This window comes from Aphis gossypii, chromosome X (genome assembly GCF_020184175.1).
Source record: "Aphis gossypii isolate Hap1 chromosome X, ASM2018417v2, whole genome shotgun sequence".
Classification (NCBI taxonomy): domain Eukaryota; kingdom Metazoa; phylum Arthropoda; class Insecta; order Hemiptera; family Aphididae; genus Aphis; species Aphis gossypii.
In genome coordinates this window covers 17,219,894-17,237,893 of record NC_065533.1, presented here as the reverse complement: position 1 = coordinate 17,237,893, position 18,000 = coordinate 17,219,894, and the positions used below count along the sequence as shown (strand labels likewise).

The following is an 18,000-nucleotide window of genomic DNA, read 5'->3' as shown; positions in this document are numbered from 1 at the left end:
GCTGTAAAAAAAAAGTATTTTTGCAAGCTTTAGAAACTATTTAATTTATTACTTATTAATGCAAGCGATTACATATTTTTATTTTGTTTCAAGGCCTAATATTATATGTAGAAATCTAGTACAATAAAAAATAAAAATATAAAATATTTGTTGAAAAAACCAAGTTTTGTAGAAAACCAGCTAAATATTTAACTTAAAATTAAAATTTTAGGATCAAAATAGTTAATATTATATTCACACAATAACTCTACAGTTTTGATATTGATATTATTCATTAACTTATTTATATACCAACCTATTGTTTGTTAATAGAATCATATACTCATATGTATAATACTATAATGTATTACATTAGATAATAACAGTAAATACCTTTCATGCTTACCTATCTAATCTTTTTTTAATCTTAAATATTCAGTTGATAATATTACTTAATAATAAAAGTATTAATAAATCTATACTAATAATACAAATTATTTTCAATTTATTATGTGTAATGTACTTATATATTAAGAACATTGCATACTTTATAACTATAGCCATTGATAGCTTTGTTACTTTTAAAAATGTATTATTTCTCAAATTCAGTGGATTAAAATCTTTTATTGCACTACTAATAAGCTATAAATAATTTGAATTTACTAAGCATAGGTTTATAATTTTTGATAGATGTGGATATAATTATCTTAAAATTGAAATTTTAAGTAAAATATTGGTACATAATAGTATACAATAGTAATATATAAATTTGTCAATGTGAATTATTACATAATTATTTAGAAATTTAATAAGTTAAAATAGTGTATGAGTTAATATTTGTAAAAATGAATAACTGAATGTGTTTAACCGAGTGGGCATGCATTAGTAAGACTTATTTAATTCAACCCTAAAGTGGTAATTTAATAAACCTGAATACAGGCTCCACAATTTTTATCTATTTTGTTAAAACTAACGAAGCTAAATAAAAATACATTATTAATTCACACACTTACTTACTCTTACATTCTGTTCGTTGTAAATATGGCTCTATAATACTGGTATATAACCTTTTTTTTTTTTTAGCAAAGAGCCAAATTAATAATGATTATACTATTATAAACACTCACAGTAACCAAGAGTCAATGTTCATATAATGAACAATTATCCAAAGACAAGAGGTTGATCAATAATTTATAAACAATCATTCAATATTTTAGTGAATAAAAAAATTCCTAAGTTTTAATATATATATATATATTTTTTTTTATTATTTAAATGCTTCATATAATTAAATTATTATATTTTTATTTAAGAGATTCTAAAAACATTAACAACACACACAAAATAAATATTTTATGCATAAAAAAAAAAAATAAGCTGTAAAATAAAATTTAAAAAAAAAAACTAATAAGTTATAATATGTTTATAAATATACAAGTACAATAAGAATTATCCTATCATGGACAATGTTTTGATTAAATGTTATTGTTTATTAATTAATTTACATGTATTCTGTTATTAAAGTATGATGATAATTTTCGCTAAGTTTGAAAGTAAAACATTATTTGACATTGAAAATTTATATATAATTATAATTATAAATAATGATGTATTATAGGTGGTTACAAAACGTTTAATCAAAACACAATATAAGTACAAATATGAAGTTATTAATACTAAAAAAAAAAAAAAAAATAGTTAATAGCTTGCTCTACGTTATTTAACAATGTATTTTTTTAGACTAGAAACACACTATACAATTATATATTATTGTTTTAAGATATAAAAATGTGTAAAATTTCAATATTTTTAATTAATACTATAAGCCTTGGTAAAAAGTTTTATCACATACAATTGTGGTGTTAGTATAATTTATAGTATTCAATTATATACTATTATAAGAACATTGTTATATTATTAAAATAACTTTTTTACAAATTTAAAAACAATATTGCTTACAATTATGAGCCAGCATGTATTTGAATAAGTTTTGGTAAGAAAACAATAATAAAAGGTAAGTTCAATGTACATAAATTAATTCGTTAATACATAAAAGAAATAACTATCAATTATTTGTTAAACTCATGGTTTTTTCTTTTTGTTATAATATTTAAAACTAATGTGGACAAAGGGAACTAAATAAAATTTTCATATTAAGTATATAACAACACATTAAGGACAAGAATGATTTAAAAGTTTTCACAGAGATCAGTTTAATTGTACAATTATCAATGTAGCTTGAATAAAATAATAAATTACACAAAATAAATATGATTTTATTGCACATTATTTATCATTGCCATTATGCCATTTTTTTTTACATATCGTTTGAATTTGATTAAAATAAACGATTTATAAAAATATTGATTTTTTTATTTAGTTGATTTATCAATGCATTAAGTATAATTCCATGATATAATTTAGATTAATATTAATAATAAACAATATTTATTTTCGAATACATTTCAAATTAATAGTTTTTAAAATTTACCGCTGTTAGAGATATAAGAAAATATTATATCATTATTGTATTCATGCAAATAATAATAGTATGCTTTATTATATTTAAGTGAATTTAATAATAGTAGACACATGTAGTGTATACATCGACATACTTGGACAGATATTTTTAAATGATTATCTTGTGATGTATTATTATATCAGTAAAGTTGATAATGATATATTATGTTAGATTTAAAGTATTTAAGTACTAAACATACAATTTTAATTAAACACTTAGTCGGACAAATTGTACTTTCATTGTAAGTGGTTTTATGTAAGTGAAAAAAGGAAAATAAATAAATAAATAATAATAACTGATTATGATTTGATTAAGAATAAAATTAATTCTTTAAATTATCAATTTTAAAGAAATCTCTAATAAGCATAATATATATAAATATATAAGAAAACATATTAGGTATCGTTTCAGTGGTATTTTATCTAATATTACTTTTATACAGCATCAAAAATTATAATATGTACATAATCTGTTGATAACGAAAATATGTCTATGATCTTATGCATAGAACATTATAATTAATTTGATTAAAATTGTATTTTTTACTGATTTTGTATAAATGTATTAAAGTTAGAATGATGTTCACAAATTAAATTCAAAAAACAATTTTGTGTAGATATAATAGTCAAGAGGAAGTAATTTATTTTATGAAAATATGGTAATTTATGTTTTAGAAATATTTTATAGTAACGTAACTAATATCATCAGCATGTACAATTTTCAATAACAATAAAAAACTAGTTACCTATAATGTGAAATAATACAACCAAAAATAAAAATGGAACATGTTTCTGTAAAATAAGTATAGATTTATATTAATTTTGTTACTATAAAAATTAGAATCACAGTTTTCCTACCTTATTATACAGGAACTGTTTGACTATAATCATAATTCTGGTATAGTTGATCACAGTGATTTTGAGATTCTATAATTACTTTAGTTTGGGGATGATAATCTGATCTATCATCAATATGTTTTATTTCGATTTCCAAGTCATCCAATGTAGTACCAGAATCATTTGGTGTTAACGTAATTAGAGAATTTGCTGCGGTATGAGGCAAAGGTTGACGTAGTACTTCAGGGACATAGTCATACTCATGTGAATGGTCACGTCTTCTTGCTGGACTTGGTTGAACTGTACGTGGATTTCTAACCTTAAAATGTAAAGAAGTTAACATTTATTTTATATTATAAAGTTAAATTTATAATGTAGTGTTAGGTAAGTTAATTTACTAGTAACTTAGAGATTAAAGTAATGGAATTACTTTATATGTTACTCAAATAAAATTGTAATGAATGAAATTACTTTAGTTTTCAATCTTAAAAGTAACAGTCTCTTAAACTAAATTGATTAAAGAATTAACTCAATTGTATTATCTATTGAACTGTGCTGAATTATCTCACTCTATTTAATATACCTATTTTATTTACATGAAATAAAATATTATTGATTTATGACTTTTCATCATCAATTCTAGACAAATCATACGTTTATAGTGTCAGGATTTTAAGACAGCTAAACTTCATAGAAAAATGAATAGTATATACTGAGTTTATATTACGGATTTAATTATAAATATATTGACTTTTATTGTAATTTACAGCACAAGTAAGATTACATTATGTCAAAACCATTTAAAACACTGAATTGTGAATTAAATATATATATTTTATACTTAGTATAATATTTATGTACAATACCTACTCATTATAAACACATTATATAATAGTATTATTTATTTTTATTTTTTATAATAATTTTAACTCCAAACAAATCGAACCAGTGAAGTGTGTTATTACAAAAATTACTCACTAAAAGTAATTCCATTACATTTTTATTACTTGGAAAAAATTCTGATGAAATTTCATAATGATGTTACAGTAACACATTACTTATCTTACATTACTATACCCAACACTGGCTTAATGATAACATTATAATCTAGATTCATAAAATTGACTTACTTGATAAAGTATAGGACTCCATGCGGTACAATGCCGGAAGAAACATTGAGATAGTGTAAATGTTAATGTTATTATTAGTCCAAATAATGCAAATAAAGTAATATCATGAAGTCCGTGACGCAACATTGATAATGAAGTGAAACTTACTTGTAAAAGTACTATTGAAACCATAACACAATTTATAGCTGTACTATGTATACGTTTACTAATTTTTGATTTGCCATAAGCAAAATAAATATTATAACGATCAACAAAATGTTTAGTAACCATATATAGTAGACCTAAAACCAATAATAACCATACATTTTATAAAATATAATATTCATTAAAATTATTTAATGTTTACCAAATGGTGTTATAAGAGGACAGGAAAGACTATATACTGTCACAATTGAAAATATAAGTAACATCCAAGCATATTGTACACCAAATGGAAATTCCCAAAGAATTAATCTTCTAGCACTAGCAGATTCTGCTTTTGATCTGTAAATTATTAATTTACACGAAAATTATTATAAATTAATTAACTTATATTATCAAGAGAATACAAATTATATATTCAATTACAATATTAAATATTCATAATAATACTGATTTTAATGAAAATCTGGTTTGATAACCTAATGATATACATGACTATAATAACAAGATTAGTATTTTTAAAATATAATTTATTAACATTAATAATTATTGAAAGTATATTCTAAAAATTTATAAAAAATATATTATACACAACACAAGTTAGATGCACAACTTGCTGCTAGGTCTATTTTAGATTTTAAGTGACAAATATATTTATTTAAATGTTTGTAAAAGTAAGCCTCATCTCATTCCGTGATCATTGTAAAACAAGTCTGATCATAAGCCAATCTTGTCCTTGCATATAAAGCTAGTATCTTAGAAAATATATACTTTATTAAAAAAAATTCTAGCGAGCAAGTTTTTATTATTTTTTCAAATTATCATCTATAAACTAATACTTAGACTTTTTATAGAATTAATAAATGAATTATCAAAATAAATTATTTTAGATACAGCCTAAGATCATTGTCGCTAACTCAGACCTTTTACTTAGTAATCATTGGCTTATTAGTTGTATTGATACATTATAAAATTAAAAAATATTTTAATTGAAATTTTTATAGAATTTAAATTATAGTTAAGGTTATACTAAATATTTGACATACCTTGATAATGATAATCGGAGGGCATACATAAAAAGTTCTGGAAATCGTATGAGTTCTAAACTTGTTCCAATAAGAGCAGATGTAACAACATAATTCACAAAGAATGCTCCTTTATCAGGCAAAAACACACATTGCCAACGATAAGTTTCAATACCTGCTTGAAATGCGAACATAAGGAATGCTTGGGCACTAAAAATAAATTAAGCATTAAAATTGTTTTAAATATATACCATTTACTTTTTGATAACTTTTAATTACTGACCTTGTTAATCCCAATGATGGAAGTATTAAACACATAAAAAGAAGAAAAACAAATGTTTTACGCATAATGGAATGGTTTCTTTTAGATCTTGTCCAATGACTAAGCCACTGATCAGACCTTATAACTAATACCGGTAATAATGCAGCAGCAGTCCACAACAATAATGTAGGCATAAATTCTGATAAGATTGGACTCTATTAAAAATAAAAATAATTTATTTTTAGAATAAAACTATAAAATATTAACATTAAGAAAAACTAAACATAAACTCACAGCTTTTTCAATTTCTCTAAGCTTAAGTGTGTCCATAACATTTAAAACAATCACAGGAGTTGTCAAAAAAAATAAAATTATCACTAAAAATGAATTTGTTAAAACAATTTTACAGTATCGATTGTGAGATGGTTCAGTCAAATTTTCCCTAGAACAAACAACAATAACTAATTAATTATAAAACCAAAATGAATTGTGAGTTAACTAAACTTTTATAGATAAGAATAAAAAATACACTTAAAATAATTAAATATATATATATATTTTTTTTTTAAATATGAACCAACTAAAAATAGTATTAATCAAATATTTTCTAAAATAACACAAACAATAAATAAGTTTTGGCATTTCAAACTTTAATTCAATACAATGTAAATGTGTAATAATTGCAAATTTAAGAGTGACAAGTGGGTGTTCTACTTTAATTAACTTGATGTCTATAAATTAATAAGGACACATGTAAGTTCTCACATGGCAAGTAAAACCACCCATGTACTATATGTAAGTTTCTTAAATGAATAAGAAAAACTTAACTTATAATATATTATTATAAGAAGTAGTGAGGCATGAGTTTTTAAGTCAAAGCCCATTGAAAAAAGGCCCCTGGATACCCCTTTCAATTTAATTTAAATTATAAAAAATATATATTCACAAACTAGAAACAAAATAAAATATAAACAATTTTTAAAAATTTGTTTAAACTAATTAACTAGTGGCCACGATAACAAATTTACAGTGAATGATGATGATTATTAAAAAATAAAAAAATAAATAAAATCTGGGCCACAGTAAAAAAATAATTACCAATCACTTTTCAATTTCCCCTGATACCATATTCAAAAAAGTGAGATATTACAATGTCTAACATATATTTTTATACTATATTCGAATTTTAACTAGAATAGACTACTATACCTATTGCGTTACCCGCAACTATGTAGTGTATTCTAAAAATAATTTAATGGTAAAATGAAAAAATACATATTATGCTTAGAAATAATATATTATTACAATATAATTATGAAATTCAAATTTATTAAATAAATATATATTTTTTAATTTTTTAATTTAAATTATTTTTCTGTATTTTAAGCGGATAGTTGTCACATTACCTCATACAACACTTGTCACTAATTATGAGTCATAATAAAAACATTATAAATTAAGTCATTATTTATGATATTTAATTTTCAACAATCAATGAGCACTACGTTTCATAATATAGATTTACAAACTATACATTTATTAGTTATTACATTTATAGTTATAAGTAATAAAGATAAGCCCAGATAGTTGATGTTTAGTTAACATTATATATATATATATTATATTATCAGGGGGTTGATACTTTCGGGCGGCAGGCCGATAACAGATAATCAGTCGCCATTTATTTGAGGTTGTTTTTATCAATTTTAGTTAATGATAAAGTAAAAAAACTAAAAACTACAAAATTAAATTAAAATAATGTAAAATGTAAACTTAAAGTATAAACTACAGAATATAATTTTAAAAGATGGCAAATCATTAAATCAAAAATCTAACAGAATTTCTGACTTCTGTTGAAGAAATTTGTAAAATTGACGTGTGGTTTAAAAGGTTGAATTGATAAAAATTACCTTAGTTAAAATGATTTTTTTTTTGGCTCTATCTTACAACGTAATTTGTTATCAGTGTATATTCTGATTATTCTATTCTGTGATATTATACAGTATACAATGTATACATAATGCATTAATTTTATCTCCATGTAGGATCTTACATATGTAATATGTACAATCATGTGTGATTGGTTGAATATTTCTTTAATTTAGAGACCTTTATTCTTGTATAAATAGGTAATACTCATAAGAATACTTTTTATTTACAGTTAATCTTTAAAAAATTGAAAATAAAACTATTAACAAATGAAAATAATTTTATTTGTTTATAATTGTAGTGTTTAAGGATTTATTACTTAATATCTTAACTATAATATTATGTACAAAACAATAATACCAATAATATTATTAATATCAATTACCAAAATCTGCATAATGTAAAAAGGAACAGTTCATAAATGGTATGAAATATTTACCAAAATATATCATCTGGTGGGGGAGCAAAAGTTACTCTCCAACGATAAGGTTGAAGTAGACCAGCCACAGAACTAGTAGGTGGATTATGACGACCACATTTAGATAACTTGTAAACATGATCTTGGTGGATGAGTCTAGCTGTATGAATTGTTGTCATAGTTACAAAAGCTATACCCAGAGGTCTCTTTAAAGCAGATTCTTTTTCTGCTTCTAACTAAAAACAATTAATAAATTTAAAAAATTAGTAAATTAAATATATAAGAATATATACAGCTATAAATGTATAACTCAGTGGTTCTTAACCTTTATAAAACAATGGAGTACTTAACATTTTATAAGATTTTTGTGTAACACAGCCATAAAATAAAACATTTTTTAATTTTTTAAATATATTAAACAATGCATACATAGCACAAAACAGTTTATATTATACATATAACTATTAAAATAATAAAATTTATAACAATTTTAGATAATCCCTTCTGTCTTTATCTTTTCATTAACAGTGTTATTCTAAAAATTTCCTTATTGCCTGGGCAAGAACAATATACTACAAGCATCCAATTATGTAACAGATCTCAGTTTTAAATTACGTCACAACATTGATCCTTAATCTCATATTGAACACATGTGTTGTAATGCATTTAGATCACTTGACTTTTTTATAGGGTTATCTAAAGATTTACAGCTTGGTATGTCAGTTAAAGTGTCATGATACATTTTTTTTTAAAAAAAAAGGTTACTCTCTTAAGACTGAATTAAAAAATAACCTATATAAATAAACTATAGTAATTACTTACTTCTGCTTTTAATCGAGCTTCTTCTTGAGAATAATAATCAATAGCATCCAAATTATTAGAACTACAGAAACCACAACAAATGCAAATATAACCACAAACATGAGGTTGCACTGTAAGACGTTCGCCAACAGTTTTTAAATGATTTTCACAATACTGTTTTGCTTGAACTGCAGCATTTCTAAATATATTAAAAATTGATTATTAATTAATAAATGAAACTTTAAAAATGTAACTAACTATGTAATGTGAAAACAGTTTTACTGTATCAAACAAGTAATTTCAACATAAATTACTTAAATATTTATATAATAATGTATACCTGTCTCTATCTAGTTCATTAGCTTTGTTGACATCATAAGCAAGCTGAATATTTTCTACTTCACATTCAGGATATGCCTCTCTAAAAATTAATTTTACAAAAATCAATATTTAATTTTTTTACAAATTGCATAAATATTGACAAAAAATAAAATAATATTAACTTAAAATGTCGATCCATATCATTAATGTCAGAATTTCGTCTAGGAATATTTGTTATCATCAACGTACGTGACCAACATTCACCATTTTCTTCTAATTTAAGATTTACAGAAAACCTTCTCATTATGCAAATAGTTAATGGAAAATATAACATTGCTATAGTCACATGTACCCACAGCCAAGGTGAACTAGAAATAAAAAAATTTTAAATGAAGTACATACATCAAGAAACACAAAATAGTACATAGGCACAAAAATTTAAAGTTTAGATTTAATAACATTTGGTTAGTTCAACTAAAGGTACACCTTACCTAACCTTATATATACCCAATCAGACATTATGAGACAAGTACTAATAGCAAAACTTACTCAGGATGAAGATTGCTAACAGTAGTATGTCCAAATGATCTTTCATCACCTTCTAAATCTCCAGCAAAATTGATTGGTAGTACCACACCCAATGAAACAGCAGTAATTATAGCCATTAACACCATTATGTGTCTTTGGAATGATAAATATTGAACAGCATCGTAACCACATTTACGTAAAATTTTTTCATCTCTAAAAATTATATAATACAAACAGGCATAGCAAATATTTACATAATAAAAAAAAAATGTACTAACTATTTAAAAAGTATTGTAATACCTGAGTTGTATAATTGTTAAGAACCAGGAAAATAACCCTCTATCTACAGGCATTGAGTTGTCTAATGTAGTTGTAGAATTGCCATCTTCAATGTTATTTTCTGAATTTTCATCAGTTGTACCATAAAATATACGAGACCATCTAAACAAATAATTAATTAAAATGGTATCAATATTCAAAAAATGTTTTTTCAATTAAAATCTTACTTTTCATAATCTTTATTAACCAATGCTAAACGTCCATAATCCCATGCTCTTTTCCTCATGAATGCAAAAAATAAAACTAAGAGCTAAAACATACATTGTAAATTTTAGTTCATATAATAGGTAGTATTATTAAATATCTATACTTACAACACACCCTAAGGCATTGAGTAAAAGTGTTTCAGGTATTCCTTCATAAGCAGTAATAAGAAGTCTATTTCTCGTTCGATTATAATAATTACATTTATCTCTAGCGGCACCATTAAATTCATGAAATATATTATTATCCATCTTCAGTTAATATTCCTATTGCAATACATCAAAAAGAGTTAAGTTATACAGATATACTGAAAATCAAATTATACAAGCAGTCTAATATAAAAAATATACTAAAAATAAACATTCAAGTGACAAAATAAGATAACCTAATATAAAGAACAAAATAACTGAATATGTCAAGAAAGAATGAAGCAATAAGTTGGTAATATGAGTATTACAGATTAGATCAAGAATTATATATAGTTCATTATTAATGTAAATATAACTTAAGATAAGGATATGCATTATGTATTCTTAAACCAATTAACAATCATACATTTTATTAAATAACTAATTAGATTCAAAATGTTGATAAGCTATCTAATTAAAAAATTGACATTTAAACATTAACAAACAGTAATTATTATTCAAAATTAATATTTAGTTAATTTATTAATCGTTTAACCATATTACCGTTATTAACAATTGTAAATTAATGGAAAGATAAATTAATAAATATTTTAATGATCATAATAACACTAACAATAAAAATAACATACCAATTAAGAGTTTAAAATAATAAATAATTATTAGTAAGATAAATTATGAAATATAATCTACAGATATTTAATGTAAGCAGTTACAAAATTGACATTTTATTGGTATTGTAAAACATAAAAATGAGTAACCCTAAAAGATTAATTTGTTTTATTGAATTGATTATATCATCCAAATAAAACACACAAGCTAAATACTCCTATTTTTAACAAGATAGCATTCAAAATCTAAAAAAAAAAATATTTTTATAAAATGTAGACACCTACAACAGGTATAATACACTTTTAATTGATAGGCATATGTAACTAATAGAAAATTCCATGTAAAATTCAACTCTAACTCACACATTAATACAAGCATTATTTTTCCTCATCAAGTTTTTTTAATATTTTAGATTTATCGTTTTAAAAAAAATTAGCTTTTCTCTAAAACATATTTTCAAATTATTTTTCTAATACTTTATTATTTAAAAAAAATAGTACATTTATTTGTTAAGAATAATGAATGGTATAAATATATAATTATCTTCATTATATCATAAACTTACCTATATAATAATACACAAATAGTACTAGAAATATAGTGTGCTAAAAAGAATGCCAGATTTAAGAGGACATTGTACTCGCATGTGTTGTCGAGATGTTACATGCGTATGACATAACAAAATTTCGTTCACTAGTTTCAACACTCAACAGCGTGTTGTTAGTTTTGACACTAAATTAAATTGACCTATTATAAAATGTTAAGGGAAGATTATTATCTAGGACCCCACATAGTCTTTTATTGATATTATTTTTAAGTAAGTTATGATCATTTTAAAATGTACAGTTTTGAAAAGGTCATAATTTATTTAAAAACAATATCAATAAAAACCTACATGGGGCCCTAGAGAGTAATTTACAGTACGCTTCACGAAAACGTGAGGATGACTGCCGCGCGCCCAGTGGCTATTTCTCTTTGGTAGTGTCCAAACTGTTCTAAAATATATAGTACTTGTCGAGCCAGTGGCACACGTGTAATAAAGATCAAATATTGAGGCCCATTGGTTTTTAGAAAAATCGACACATGGCACGCTGCGATCATCTGCACGCTTTCGTGAAGCGTACTGTAACCTTTAAGTTTTATAATAAGTCAATTTACTCTAATATAAAAATGTAACACTATTGAAACTAGCTAATGAATATTTGCTATTATCATATGTATGTAAAACGGAGATAACACATGGATTAAAACAACCTCTTAAAACTGCTATTCATCAAATTTATTTATGTAATAACAGAATAAACACATCATTATCTTCAGAAGAAATTGAGGATTAAACGTAAAAAATAATATCGGGCATATGGCCTCCCAACTAACCCTACACATGATGACTTGGTCCATACTTAATTACATATTGGCATATTACTCTATAAATTTTGTAGAGAACATATCGAATTTCTTCTTTAAGATCATACAAATTTTGTAGTTTGTTCTAGCAAACTTGTGACTTAATGTATCCTTATAGGAAAAAACTACATGGTGTCAAATCGCAAATTCAAGATGAGTAGGATTGGTCGTCATGCAATGAGATTAATTTGTCATACAATATTGCACACAGTAAAGCAAAGGTTTTTCTAGCCAGTTGGTTTATATGCCTGATATTACTTTTCATGTTTAAGCCTCAACCTCTTCTGAAAAGAATGATACGTTTTTACATAAATGAATTCGATCAACAACAATTTAAAATCTACCGTTATTTTTAAGACACTATACATAATACCTATAATTTTAAAATAATTTATACTTAAGGTAACTTAAGTTCTTGTTTTTTGTATTTCTATTCCATTGTGTCCTGAGCAATTTTCGGACCACTAGAATGTATTAACTTTAAATGGTAGACAATAAAAATTAATTTTATTTGACCTATTATTGTTTCTATTATATCTAACTAAAATTAGGTTATTCCAGAGTTTTACACACTTCAAAGTTACTGCCTAAATTATTTAAACAAATTTGATCCAACAATAAATGAACTAGTAGGTAATTTTTTTTAATTATTAATAAAGCACCAATTTGTATGTAATAAAAAGTAAAAATATGTAAATATTTATATTCTTATTTTGGCAAAATATATATTAAAAAATATGAAATATTAAAAATAAATATTACAAATTTCTAAAAAAAATCAGTATTTTACATTAATTTAATTTATTAAATTGTCTTCATTGTTGTCTTTAACGTATGTTAAATTTGGAGATTATGGCTACATTACAAATTGTAATCTCATGCAAACAGCTTTATCAGTTATCTTTTATTTATTACAACTCCATACATCAATAAAAGCTGATGGAACAAAATTTCCAAATTCCAATATAATAATTTTAATACAAACAAAAACTCTATACCTATCTAGGTATGAAAAAGCGAAATATTTAAGAAATATGTAAATATTGGAGAAATATTTAAAAATATGTGAAAATATGTAAAATAAAAAAGTCTCATTTTATTGAAAACATAATGAAACATGCTTGGAAACAGAATATTTTGAGAAATTTGAATTCAATAAAATTATGTATTGACTTAAAAATCCGCCCCCTAATTATAAAATATATTACTTATTAATAAGTGTAATTAATTAATTTCATTTTTTGTTATGCTCAAATATAATACAGTGAAACATCTAAATATTAAACACCCTTGGTCATCATATTTTTGTCAGTTATTTGGAGATATTTGTTATTCAAAGGTAATAAATTTTTGAAAATTATAAAGGATAATATTGTGTAAAATCTATTTGGAATCTGTTTTGGTATAGTTATTTTGTTACTATTTTTAAATTAAGATTAAAATAGTGTCTGCTATTCAGAGGTTTTCTTATTGAGAAGTCAAAATGTCCATGTTTCCAAAAAAAAAACTCTCCCCATTGAAAAGGGTTTGTTGAAGGAGGTTTCACTGTAGTAAGTACTTTTGTTTAAAATAAAAATTATGAAAAATGCTATTCTTTTTTTTTGTCCCATTTTCACCAAAAATGTTGTCACCTTGTGTACATGGTATGCACTAAAGTAATATTAGAAGTTGCATATTATGTTAAAAACTAAATTAAGTGAAAAATATTTTTGATAAAAAGATATTAATGTTTAAAATTAAAAAGTATAGTAAATATGTATTTTTAATCTTTCTGCTCATAATATATGTTACATAAGCTGTTATAGTTAATAATTGAATACATAGAAAAATATTGCTTGATATCAACAAAAAGTACTAGAAAATGTAACTTATTATCAAAATAGTAAAAATATTAAACATATTATATCAATTACATTACATAATATACTAAATGTACTTAATAGATATAATACTATAAAAATTTTTGAACAAATCATGTACCTATATTTTTCAAAATATATTTACAAAATTATAATTAACTTTAGCTATAACTAAATTAGTTAGGTAAAAACTATGTAACTACAATAAGTAAATTTTATGAAACAAAAACATTAGCGATAGTTTTAAGTCTATTAGTTCAAAACCATAAAATTACAAAAAACAAAAGCAAATATGATATTGTGTTAGAATAAATCAAGAGATAAATAATTAATTTTTAAAAAGAATAAATGTTTAAATATCAATAGAATCTATATAAAATCTATTAAATTTTTTCACAATTCAATAATAGTATGATGGAAAATTTAAACTAGGTGTTAAAGATAATAATCTTTTTTTTATGTCCTTCCAAAAAAAAACATAAAGCTACCTACCCATTAGAAATTCAATTTATCGTTAAAATGGTACCAAACCCAGTACCAAGTAAAAATCACCTTAACTAATTACTAATCTAATTGTTAAATATCTGCCGGATAAAATCATCTCACTTCTAACCTTAATGATCACCTCACTAGTTTCTTACACTACAAAAGTCATAGAAAAAAATAATAAGTAGTAAGAAAAATCAATTCAAATCAAAACATAATTCCAGACAATCAGTTTGGATTCAAGAATAAGCATTTGTTTATCCATCTAGTCCACAGCTTTCCATTCTTACATTAGATACTTATACGTAAGTAACCTAAACACTTTATTTCTAACTTTAAATAATCTATTCGCACCTAAGATTCAGATAATACCACATTAAATACTTTCACTGATTACACTGACATAATCTCAATAATAATTAATTTATTGGAACTTTTCATATCGTTTTCAACAGGAACCACCTCAGTAGGTTCAGTAGGTATAACAACTAGCTAGGTACCTAAAGTAACTTGGCAACTCACTAAGTACTTACTTCGTAAAACAGCTGTGTGGCGCTAACGGATCAGCTTCAGTTCAGTCCATTGTACTTGAAAATGTATTGTATTTTATCGGTGGCGGAATAGCAGTCATAGTTTGAATGAAAATATTGATAAGACAGATGAAAAAAAAATATAGTATCTTCTAATTTACACTGCGTTCGAGCAGGGTCGTATGACGCGGAACTGTAACTCCGACAATTAGACTAATTCACGATAGTAATTATTGCCAATACTCGATAGCTAATATTTTAGTAGCATTGTAGTAGCATTGTAACAACGGAATACGAGAAAAAAATTAACGACGGAGGACGGAACAATGATTAAATGACGATTGATGATGTTATCTTTTTTTTTATCTACGCATAATTACCAACAACGATAATCCCATCATCGTCGATACGATAGTAATCACAACAACACGCCGAGCCGGTAGGAGTGGTAGGAAGCGTCGAGTCCCGGACGTTGGACGGCAAACATCTTTAGTCGTCCGACGAATTTCGATTAGTTTTCCTCGAAACCATCGACAGAAATCGACAACAATTATTATTATTTGATTTAATCGATTTACGGCCTACCTACGCGAGCGTATGCCTTTCGGACAACGGCTTATCTGATACGCCTACTACAACTACAACTACGGTCGTTGTAGGACGTACAACAACAACAACTGTGCCGTTATCGATTTTGAGCTCAGAAGCGATTAACGAAGCGGGAGCCGCGGACAAGACGTGTCTAGCGCGCGTCGTTTACGCCACGGTCTGGCGGGCGGGCGGGTAGTAGGTGCAGCTGCTGGCCGCTCGGTAGTACGGCATTTTCGCGTCACTCGGTGGGAGACCGTCGTTCGCCGCGCGTACCGCGGTCACCGCACCGGACCCCTCGTCTTTGGTGGCGAGCGTTTGATATCGGCAACGATCGCGCGGACGAATATTACCGCGGTTCGGCGGCGTACCATAACAACGACAACGATCGTATTCGCGACTGATAAGGAGCTGACGCCGAACAATCGATAACCGAGCGCTATAACAACTACTACTACAAACGACGACTTACCGCGCACGAGCCACTCGCTCGCCGGTGATTTCTTCTCACTCTCGCCGGCGGCGGTCTCTCAGCTCTCTATCTCGTCGAATTCTTTTTCGCCGTCTCTCTCGATCACACACACACACACGTTAATACGACATGGCTACTGATGCTGTTCGTGTGTGAGTGTGTACGTGTCAATATTATAATATTAATATTATTATATTATAATATTATAATACTCTGAAAACCGTATAATATGAGAGTTATGAGCACGAGCCGTATCGCGTGTTTGTTTTTTTTTCTCCGCGGGGCGGAGCGATCGATTTTACAATCGTCACAATATACTTTGCAATCGAAGGATTAGAGGCACTCGCGTTTCGCCCGTTAAACGTGCAATAATATTATATCAATTTATAATTGTGTTATGTATCGTATTCTGAACGAAGCCATAAAAGAATAAATTGGTTCATCGCTGATGCTTTTTTTTTCTTTATCTATTAAATTGTATATTATATCTTTTATGTTTCAGCATTCTTCTGAACGGTGAGCTATATATTATTAATATGACGTGTGCTTCGATCGGTCAACGTTCGACTTTTAAATTAATGATTTCTGCGTTTTCCGATATAAAAATTTGCATCTAGACGTTGTTGGTTTATTGTTGTAAATTCTAAAATGCATAAATATAAATTACTTCCGTCGTGTAGGTGTAATAGCTACTCCGATATAAACCCATGCATTTTTAACAGGTTAACCGCTATGTGTAGGTGTCTACCATTTTTGGTACATGGGTGATTTGCCATTCGAGCTAACCAAAAAAGTAGCGAACACGCCTTGTTTGCTAATACATAATTTAAAATTATAATTGTTTTTTTTTTACCTAAAAAAATTAATCTATAAGATTTCAATGGGCTGGTCGAAAATTTGTTTGCCTGGTGGGTTTCGAAATATTTTCTTGTGTTTAAATCGTATTTACGCGTACCATAGTAGGTAGGTACACATAACACTTTTTAACAAAGACTCCCGTAGTCCCCTTTACCAATAATGATAGGTACCTACACAAAAACTTATCGGTAAAACGACAAGTGTACCAAAAATGATAAACGTATAGCTCTTTTGGCAATGTACTGAAAAATGACGTAGCAGTTAACCTGTTTTCATCAAATCGTTAATCACAATTTTTTTTATAAGTTCTTAAAGTTCGAATTTATACGAAATATGTCAAAATTGCGAAAATTTGCAAGTAATTTTGTGGTTGGAAAATCGTAAAATTTTTTTCTTCTATAACTAAGTTTTGAAAACTTGGTACAAGGTTCTCCATAAATTTTTCTTCAAATATCTGTAAAAAAAACTCTACCGGATTCAGACAAAAAAATTGTATGAGTGTTTGAAATTTAAATTTTTACAAAACCACGTTAAATAACGATTTATCCTCAAACGATTTTAAATATTTGTTATTATTCAAAAAGTATAAGTCGTAGATACTTGAAAAT

At 25.8% G+C, this 18,000-nt stretch overlaps 1 protein-coding gene across 3 annotated transcripts; it reads right to left on the bottom strand.

Moving 5' to 3' along the window:
* Positions 1–1,264: 1,264 nt before the first annotated feature.
* Positions 1,265–16,497, bottom strand: LOC114121943 (calcium permeable stress-gated cation channel 1). 3 transcript variants are annotated; one of them, XM_027984459.2, is made up of 16 exons: positions 15,478–16,494; positions 10,545–10,700; positions 10,398–10,480; positions 10,192–10,332; positions 9,913–10,104; positions 9,546–9,731; positions 9,383–9,463; positions 9,064–9,241; positions 8,263–8,477; positions 6,189–6,336; positions 5,916–6,109; positions 5,654–5,842; positions 4,813–4,949; positions 4,467–4,747; positions 3,358–3,655; positions 1,265–3,291 (listed from the first exon to the last, which is right to left on the bottom strand). In XM_027984459.2, exons 2-15 carry the CDS (start codon positions 10,683–10,685, stop codon positions 3,362–3,364), a joined length of 2,460 nt encoding a protein of 819 aa, XP_027840260.2. In that variant the 5' UTR covers positions 10,686–10,700; positions 15,478–16,494; the 3' UTR covers positions 1,265–3,291; positions 3,358–3,361. The 3 variants fall into 3 exon arrangements, with proteins under 3 accessions (XP_027840260.2, XP_050062371.1, XP_050062370.1); XM_050206414.1 differs by having other exon boundaries at positions 1,265–3,655; positions 4,614–4,747; positions 15,478–16,497; XM_050206413.1 differs by having other exon boundaries at positions 1,265–3,655.
* Positions 16,498–18,000: the final 1,503 nt, after the last annotated feature.